General features: G+C 42.8%; 1 protein-coding gene and 1 pseudogene across 1 annotated transcript in view; both read left to right on the plus strand.

Moving 5' to 3' along the window:
• Positions 1–7,455, plus strand: part of PROCR (protein C receptor) — a 63,867-nt gene extending 56,412 nt beyond the window's left edge. Inside the window, exon 4 of the mRNA XM_024239014.3 lies at positions 7,091–7,455. Within this exon, the coding sequence (XP_024094782.1) occupies positions 7,091–7,101 (11 nt within the window). The 3' untranslated portion in view covers positions 7,102–7,455. The remainder of the gene's footprint in view (positions 1–7,090) is intronic.
• Positions 7,456–9,170: 1,715 nt separating this feature from the next.
• Positions 9,171–9,412, plus strand: LOC112130319 (metallothionein-1E-like; annotated as a pseudogene).
• Positions 9,413–10,166: the final 754 nt, after the last annotated feature.

A 10,166-nucleotide genomic window follows, 5' to 3' on the forward strand; every position in this document is an offset into this window, starting at 1 on the left:
TGGCAGACTAAGGAAGAAAAAAACACATGATAATCCTAACTGATGAAGAAAATGCATTAACAAAATTTAAAATCCATTCATGATAAAAAAAAAATCTCTCAGCAAACTAGAGAAGGAAACTTCGTTAATCTAAAAATATATATATATATATTGGCCAGGCGTGGTGGCTCACACCTATAATCTCAGCACTTTGGGAGGCCGAGGCAATCAGATCACCTGAGTTCGGGAGTTCAAGACCAGCCTTACCAACATGGAGAAACCCCGTCTCCACTAAAAATACAAAATTAGCCAGGTGTGGTGGTGCATGCCTGTAATCCCAGCTACTCGGGAGGCTGAGGCAGGAGAATTGCTTGAACCTGGGAGGTAGAGGTTGTGGTGAGCCAAGATCACGCCATTGCACTCCAGCCTGGGCAACGAGGACAAAACTCTGTCCATATATATATATATATATCTCTACATATACACACATATATATGTACATAGATACATATATCTACATAAACATATATACATATATGTATATGACCTCAGGTGATCCCCCCACCTCGGCCTCCCAAAGCGCTGGGATTACAGGTGTGAGCCACTGCACTTGACTACAAATCACATTTCTAACAAAGGACTTGAATCCAGAATTTATTTTTTAACATTTTTAAAAATTTTTATTTTATTTTATTTTTGGTAGAGACAGGATTTTTGTATGTTGCCCAGGCTGGTCTCAAACTTCTGATCTCAGGTAATCCGCCTGCTCAGCCTCCCAAAGCACTAGGACTACAGGCATGAGCCACTGTGCCTGGCCTAGAATTTATAAAGAACCCTCAGCAGAGCACGGTGGCTCATGCCTGTAATCCCAGCACTTTGGGAGGCTGAGGCAGGCGGATCACGAGGTCAGGAGTTCAAGACCAGCCTGGCCAACATAGTGAAACCTCGTCTCTACTAAAAATACAAAAAAATTAGCCAGGCATGGTGGCGGGTACCTGTAATCCCAGCTACTCAGGAGAATGAGGCAGGACAATCACTTGAACCTGGGAGGCGGAGGTTGCAGTGAGCCAAGATGGCATCACTGCAGTCCAGCCCGGGCAACAGTGTGAGACTCTGTCTCAAAAAAAAAAAAAAAAGAAACCTCTCAAAACTCAGAAATAAGAAAACAAACAATTTTTTAAAAAGGCAAAAGTTTTGAACAGGCACCTCACCAGAGAAGATATATGGATGGCAAATAAATATTTGAAAATATACTCAACATCATTTGTGGGTAGGGAATTGCAAATTAAAACCACAGTAAGGTATGTCTATACACCTATTGAAATTGAAAAAATCCCTGACAATACCAATTGTTGGTGAAAAGGCAGAACAACTGCCACTCTCATATATTGCTGGTGGGAATACAAAATGATACAGCCCCTCTACGTTTCTTATAAAGTTAAACACACACTTACCATAGGCTCCAACAATCCCTCCTAGAAATTAGCCCAAGTAAAATGAAAATTTATGTTCACACCAAAACCTGTATGTGAATGTTTACAGAAGCTTTATTCATAATTGCCAAAACTAGAAACAACCTAAATATTCCTCAACTGGGAAGTGCAGTAACAAACTGTGGTACATCCATACAATAGAATATTACTCAGCAATGAAAAGGAATTAACTATTGATACACACAACAACACAGATGAATCTTAAATCCATTATGCCAAGTGAAAGAAGCCAAATTCAAAATACGACATATTGTATGGTTCCATTTTATATGACAGTCTGGAAAAGAAAAATCCATAGGAATAGAGAACATATCAGTGCTGCCAGGGCTTAAGGGTAGGGAAGGCTTTGACTACAAAGGGGTAACAAAAGGGAATTTGGGAAGGTGATTAACTGTTTTATTTTTTTGTTTGTGTGTGGTGGTGTTTACATAATTCTTTGCATTTGTCAAAACTCACAGAACTCTACACCAAAATGTAAATTTTACTGAATGTAAATTACAATTAAATTATATGTATGCATATCTATTATGTGTATATGTCTGTGTGTATATATATATATATATATGAACATTTTTAAAAGCTTTTTCCCCTCATATTACTATCAAGTCACATCTCACAGATTTTGTATTTGTACAATTATTCTTTCTTGAGCCTGAAATTAGTTAGGACTGTTTTTTTTTTTTGAGATGGAGTCTCACTCTGTTGCCCAGGCTGGAGTACAGTGGTGTGATCTCGGCTCACTGCAACCTCTGCCTCCCAAGTTCAAGTGATTCTCTGGCCTCAACCTCCTGAGTAGCTGAGACTACAGGCGCTCACCACCACACCTGGCTAATTTTCATATTTTTAGTAGAGATGGGGTTTCTCCATGGTGGTCAGTCTGGTCTCGAACTCCTGACCTCAGGTGATCTGCCTGCCTTGGCATCCCAAAGTGCTGGGATTACAGGTGTGAGCCACCGCGCCCGGCCAAGTTAGGACTGTCTTCATTTCTGTTAACCTTCCATTTCCTCTCCTTCCACAAAACCTAAACTTTATTATTATTTGAAACATAATTTTTGAGTAAGTTATTCCTTCTGTCTCAAGAAGGTCCAATTCGTGTTATTGAGAGTGGTAAAATAATACACTACCTGCCCTGGGCACTTTAGTGAGAATCCATTTATTGGGTTAACCATTTATTGGACGGCAGTGAGCAGGCCTCGGAGTGGCCAGGACATAGGACAGATGCACTTTGATGGGAGAGAAGGGAAGGAAAAGCCGGCAGCATAGCGATGGGGAACTAGAGGCCAGAGGTAGAGGTAGAGGGCAATGATCAGGGAGCAGAGATTAGAGCATGCCAAGGACATCCTGTGCTGACTTCACAGCGCTGGCTCTGGGTATAGGCCAGTCTCCTCCTGGAGCTTTCATTTTCTCTCTTCGGAATCTGTCAACTCTCTACTGCAATCTGTTCCACAGTTGTATAGCCAAAATCCTCTTCCTCTGTGTCCATTTATTCAACAAATATTTATCTTAACTGACTCTAATCACATTCTCTCCTGTTTGTCCTGCAGTGAAGCCCTTTTACATCTGCTTATCTCTTTTGATCCAAGGGAAAGAGAATTAACCCTGACTTCCAGAGAAGGAAATAGTCTCAGAAAGGTTAAGTGATTTATCTGAAGTTGCCCTTTTAATACTGAGTGCTGGACTCTCTCAGTATCCGTGTACTCTGCTGCCCCCTACCGTGAACATAGCAATAGGTTTTAAATCACAAAAACACACAAAACACTACACAACACTGCAAAGACTACAAGACACTACAAATAGTGCTTACATTTGTTCATTTAGCAAATATTCAGCTGGGTGCGGTGGCTCACACCTGTAATCCCAGTACTTTGGGAGGCCAAGGCAGGTGGATCACTTGAGGCCAGGAGTTCAAGACCAGCCTGGCCAACATGGTGAAACCCCACCTCTAAAAATACTAAAATTAGCCGGGCATGGCAGCACACACCTGTAATCCCAGCTACTTGGGAGGCTGAGGCAGGAGAATTGCTTGAATCCGGAGGCGGAGGCTGTAGTGAGCCAAGATCACACCACCGCACTCCAGGCTGGGTGATAGAGCGAGACTCCATCCCCAAAAAATAAATAAACAAATATTCATTGACAGCCTACTATATGCCAGAAATAAGCAGGTGTTGTCCTTGTGTTCATGGAGCTTATGGTATAGAAGCGGAGATAGAATTACACAAAATAATTACTTAATTACAGTTTGAATAAATACAATGAAGTACAAGGTGCTATATGAGCGTATAGAATAAGGGTATGTAGCCTGGTCTGGAGGCTTAGGGAAATCTTACGTGAAGTAGAATTCATAGGAATAAATTATTGGTTGGCTATGGGGGAGGTTAAAAAGATATCAAGAATGCCTTCCAGGTCTCTGGCATGAACAACTGGGCAGATAGAGCACTGTTCCTAAGCAGGGGAAGCCTAGAGAAGGAAGACATTTTGAGTGGAAAGAATATGAACTTGGCTTTGGCTTTTTGCAGTTCAGGAATCCCATGAGACATTAAGGTATAGATGTGGAATAAGCAATTGGATTTAGGAGTCTGGGAGCAAGGTCTATGCTAGAAATAGAAAGTTGGGAGTTGTTGGGATACAGATTGTATTTGAAACTGTGGTCATGGATGACATTTCTTAGAAAATAATAGGAAGAGTAGAAGGCTTATAACTTCCCTGAGAAACTCCAGAATTTAAAAGGTCAACTGGAAGAGATGGAGCTAGCAAAAACTTAGGACAAGGGGCCAAGGAGGGGAAAATCAGGAATGTGCAATGATGCCAAAGTCAGGAGAAGTGTATTTCAAAAAGGAGACTGGTCAACCATGGCGGTAATTACGAAGAAATCAAGTGCAATGACTTTCTTGGTCTACAATGATTTTTTTGGTCTGCCTAGTGAAACTGAGATTCAGTTTCAGAGGACTAGAGGTGGAGAAGACTAGACCACTACCTCCTAGAACACTTCCTAAAGGCCACCATAGCCTATGGTCTTCAACCAGTAGTCTTCATAGTCTTTTGCTTACATACCACTTGAAATAATTTTGATAAATAATGTGAGCTGGGCACAGCGGCTCAAGCCTGTAATCCAAACGTTTTGGGAGGCTGAGTCTGGAGGATCACTGGAGCCCAGGAGTTTGAGACCAACCTGGGCAACATAGTGAAACTCCATCTCTACAAAAATTAAAAAATTAGCCAGGTGTGGTGGTGTGTGCCTGTAGTCCTAGCTATTTGGGAGGCTGAGGTGGGAGAATTGCTTGAGCCCAGGAGTTCAAGGCTGCAGTGAGCTATAATCATGCCACTATACTTCTATCTGGGCAACAGAGCAAGACGCCATCTCTAAGAAAATAAATAAATAAAATTTTTAAAAAACATTAGGCCAAGTGCAGTGACTCATACCTGTAATATCAACACTTTGGGAGGCCAAGATGAGAGAACTGTTTGAGCTTCGGAATTCAGGACCAGCCTGGGCAATATAGTATGACCTCATCTCTATGAAAAATTTTTAAAAATTAGGTGGGTGTGGTGGCACACGCCTGTAGTCTCAGCTACCTGGGAGGCTGAGGCGGGAGGATCACTTGAACTCAGGAGATCGAGGCTGCAGTAAGCTATGGTTGCGCCACTGCACTCCAGCCTGGGCAACAGAGCAAGGCCTTGTCTCAAAACAAACAAAAATATATACATATTTTTAAAAGATAATAGAAGGATATTTTCTGAATCTTGTATTTTTAACTGTCCCCAATTATGAGGTTTTTTTTATTGCCCAGTGCAATGTATCATTCAGGGTGGGCCAGATATATGCCTTTCTTTCTTTTCTTTTTTCCCTTTTCTTTTTTTTCTGAGATGGAGTCTCACTCTGTTGCCCAGGCTAGGGAGCAATGGTGTGATCTCGGCTCACTGCAACCTCCACCTCCAGGGTTCAAGCGATTCTCCTGCCTCAGCCTCCCCAGTAGCTGCGATTACTGGCACACGCCACCATGCCTGACTAATTTTTGTATTTTTAGTAGAGACGGGGTTTCACCATGTTGACCAGGCTGGTCTTGAACTCCTGACCTCAGGTGATCCGCTCACCTCAGCCTCCCAAAGTGCTGGGATTACAGGCGTGAGCCACCATGCCCGGCCTTTCTTATGAAGACTAGCAGAACTACAATTATGAAGAAAAAGTCAGCTTGGAGCCTCAACCCCAGGAACTTTCTCAGGTGGAGCACATCTGGAAGTTGAGGATCTGGAAATGAATTTCCTTAGAGATATCCATGCATGAGTACCCCTACCAAGCCTTCATGTACTTTACGGCTATTGCATACCCCATTTGAAAACCAGTGTTGCAAAGGATTGGGGGCAGTCTGAAACTACTGGGTTCCTGGAACCTGGCACTGATTAATGGGGCCAGTGGGCCCTAATGAGATTACACCTCCATTTTAAAAGCGTGAAAGGTATAAGGAGATTCAGAGATAGGTGTAAATGGCTGCAGGAGCCTCCAAAATTTTCAGGTCCAGGTATCTCCCACCCGTTCAAAGGACTGTCTGATACTATTCCATGGCTCCTGGAATGCAGAACCAGTCATCAGGACCTGCTGGCCTCTATGAAATTAAGAGTCCAGTCAGATTTAACAACCTGAAGATGAGGTGTAACTGTGAAGCAATATATGGCTGATTTTTTAACACACCCATCCAAACACATCCACTCCAGCTGATTCATTCTCTCAACTCCCATGTGCTAGGTAATGTATGAGATGCCAGAGTTAGCCAAAAAACAAACAAAGCATAGTCCATAGGCCAAGCCCTGCAGAAACTCTAGGAGAGAAACTTTTAAACAAATAATTATAAAAACACTGTGATCGGCTGGGCGTGGTGGCTCACGCCTATAATCCCACCACTTTGGGAGGCTGAGGCAGGAGGATCACCCGAGATCAGGAGTTTGAGACCAGCCTGGCCAACATGGTGAAACTCCATCTCTACTAAAAATATAAAAAAATTAGCTGGGTGTGGTGGTGCACAACTGTAATCCCAGCTACTCAGGAGACTGAAGGCAGGAGAACTGCTTGAACCTAGGAGGCGGGGGTTGTAGTGAGCCGAGATCATGCCACTGCACTCCAACCTGGGTTACAAGAGTGAAACTCTGTCTCAAGAAAAAAAAAAACAACGCTGTGATAAAGAGTTAATAAAACTATGTGCAAGAGCTGGGGGAGTACTGAAGAAAGAATGATTTGAGTAAGAACTTTGTAAGACTTTGGGAAAACTTCCCAAAGGAGGTCACATTAGAGTTATTTATTGACAGGCGTGTAGTACATCATAGAGAAAAAGATGGCGGTGGAAGGATGTTCCAGGCAGAGGACGCAGCATGTCACATGGGCAGCCAGCGTCCAAGTGACACTCAAGGGGCAAGACCTGCTTCATGGGCTTGTGACCTCTGTAGTCACACAGGGCCCCCCTCTTAGAAGGGCCCTGACGCTTGTTTTAATGTTCTGCTGTCATCATTTTGATGACATTTCCTATTTCCTCTGAATAGGAATTCAGAGGAAGGAGGAGAGAGGTCAAGGAGACTTCCTAAGCTGAACTGTGCTCTCCAGCCACCCTCTCATTTATATTTCCTTTCAGATCTCTACTAAGAATGTCACTGTGGCCGGGCACAGTGGCTCACTCCTGTAATCCCAGCACTTTGGGAGGCGGAGGCAGGAGGATCACTTGAGGTCGGGAGTTCGAGACCAGCATGACCAACATGGAAAAACCCGCTCTCTACTAAAAATACAAAATTAGCCAGGCGTGGTGGTGCATGCCTGTAATCCTAGCTACTCGGGAGGCTGAGGCAGGAGAATCACTTGAACCTGGGAGGCAGGGGTTGCGGTGAGCCAAGATCGTACCATTGCACTCCAGCCTGGGCAACAAGAGCGAAACTCTGTCTCAAATAAATAAATTAATTAAATTAAATAAAAAATAAAGAATGTCACTCTTCTTTGTTCCTGTATTTTCTTTTTATGTCTTTATCTTTTGGGTAAATTTGCCTGGCTTCAGGGCGAGGGCCCTCCAGCACCAAGAGCTGCCTAGTACTGCAGATTCTTATGACCACTCAAATATTTCTTTCCTTTATAAGAAACAAGCAACTCTACCCTATGGTTGAGCCAATATGTCAGTTTCTTCCTATCCAAATGGATGGCAACCTGACATCTGCAGTGAGAGGCCAATGTAATTTCGTAGGGGTAGGGGCAAGGGTGGGGGAGTTTTGCAGAGCATAAAGAGCACAGCATCTTGGATCTTCAGCAGCTTGAGTTCAGTTCTTAACTTTTCTTGCCTCATTACAACAGCCTCACAACCCATTTTCCTCATATATTGAGAACTGCTGCAGTCAGGCATGGTGACTGTTACATGGCTGTTATATTGGCCATGGGTGGCCAACATAGTGAGACCCCCATCTTTAAAAAAAATTAAAATTAGTCAGGCATGATGGCATGTACCTGTAGTCATAGCTACTCAGGAGACTGAGGTGGGAGGATCGCTTGAGCCCAGGAGTTTGAGGTTGCAGTGAGCTATGATCACACCAGTGCACTCCAGCCTGGGTGACAGAGTGAGATCCTGTCTCTAAAAAAATAAAAATAATTAGAAAGAATATGATTGGAAAAAAATAAAAATACAAGTAAAAATAAAAAAGAACTCTTGTGAGGAAAGCATCTAGCATAATGCTAGACAAAAAGTAAGTAACCAACAAATGCAAGTTCTCCCTTTAAGCTCTTCTCCACACTGGTACCAGATTTGTACTACTAAAAGTCCTCTTCTTTCCTCTTATTATGGAGGAATTATCCTAGCTCATAGCCAACCTCCTCACTCGTATACATGCTTACTCAAGGGCGTGGCTTCAGCAGTTCTCCTCTCTCTCCTGCATCATCAATTTTTCCCTCTCTCCTGGATCAGTCTCAATCAACATACAAATGTTATGTTTCCCATCTTAAAAACAAACAAAAAGTCTGTTTTGACTCCACTACCACCTACAGCTGCCACATTGTCTCCTTCTTCTTTGTAGTAAAACTCCTGGAAAAGCTATATCCTGTATGCTCAACATTTTCAATTCTTCTTGAACCTACTCCAATCAGATTTTTGTCCCCTACACTCCACCAAAACATCTCAAGATCACCAACAACCTCCACATTGGTGAATCTAATTACTATCTATTCATCTTCACATTATTTGATCTGTGTGACACAGTTGATTACTCTCTCTTCCTTAAAACATTTTATTCACTTGGCTTCCGGGAGTTCTCACTTTCCTGGTTTTCTTCTTTTTGGCTCTTCCTTCTCAGTGTCTTTGGCTGATTCCTCTTCATTTTCCCAACCTCTAAGTATTAGAGTTGCCCCAGGAGCCAGTCATTGGAACTCTTTGCTTTTCTGTCTACACTCATTTCCTAAGTAATTTCTTCAGTCCCTTGGGTTTTACATATTATATTGATTCTGAAAACCTCCAAATTCCTACTTAACTCTCAACCTTTTTCCTGAACTCAGGTCCAAATATCAAAATAGCCTACTTACCACATCCACTTGGGTGAGCTCTTCATATTTCTACTCAAACCTGTCCCTCCTGCAGTCTTCTTTGTGTCAAATAATGGCAACTCCATTCTTCTAGTTGCTCAGGTCAAAAAGTTTGGTAACTGGTGAACACGCCGTCCACGCGTGCCTTGCTGTCTCTCCGTTATCGCTTGAGATCTCCAGCCTCACCGCGGCTCGAAATGGACCCCAACTGCTCCTGCACCACTGGTGGCTCCTGCACGTGCGCTGGCTCCTGCAAGTGCAGAGTGCAAATGCACCTCCTGCAAGAAGAGCTGCTGCTCCTGCTGCCCCATGGGCTGTGCCAAGTGTGCCCCAGGGCTGTGTCTGCAAAGGGGCGTCGGAGAAGTGCAGCTGCTGTGTCTGATGTGGGGACAGCTCTTCTCCCAGATGTTAACAGAACAACATGCACAACCTGTTTTTTTTTTTTCTTAATACAATCCTGAGCCATTTGCTGCATTTCTTTTCATATTAAATATGTGAATGACAATAAAACAATTTTGACTTGAAAAAAAAAAGTTTGGTAATTGGTAATGCGACTCTCCGTTTTGTCTCATACCTCATATCCAATCCATTAACAAATTCTGCCAACTCTACTTTCAAAATCTATGATTCCAAAAAAATCCAAAAAAAGCATAAAGGGAAAAAATACAAAATACAAAAAACAAAAAATTAAACATCAAAATCTATGAGAATCCAACTACATCTCTCTATCTCTACTTGGACCCAGGTCTGAGCCGCCATCATCTTGTACTTGGATTATTGCAATAGCCTCCTAGCTGGACTTTCCGGTATGGCCTTTAAACCTTTTCTCAGCCCAGTAACCAAAGTAATTGTTAAAACATAAGCCAGAAGATGCCTCTTCCACTCTCAGAACCTCTCATCAGTTTTTGTTCAGAGACAGGGTCTCACTCTTGCTCAGACTAGAGTGCAAGGTAATGATGATCACATAGTTTACTACATTCTCAAAGTCCCATGCTCAAGCAATCCTCTCACCTCAGCCTCCCAAGTAGCCAGCTACAGGTGTACCCCACCATTCTGGCTAATTTTTTTTTTGTTTTTGGTAGAGATGGTGTCTTGAGCTCCTGGCCTCAAGTGATCAGTGAGAATATCAGGAGATGACAGATGATGATCAGGTGAGA

The sequence above is a fragment of the Pongo abelii genome, chromosome 21, assembly GCF_028885655.2.
Source record: "Pongo abelii isolate AG06213 chromosome 21, NHGRI_mPonAbe1-v2.0_pri, whole genome shotgun sequence".
In the NCBI taxonomy this organism is placed as follows: domain Eukaryota; kingdom Metazoa; phylum Chordata; class Mammalia; order Primates; family Hominidae; genus Pongo; species Pongo abelii.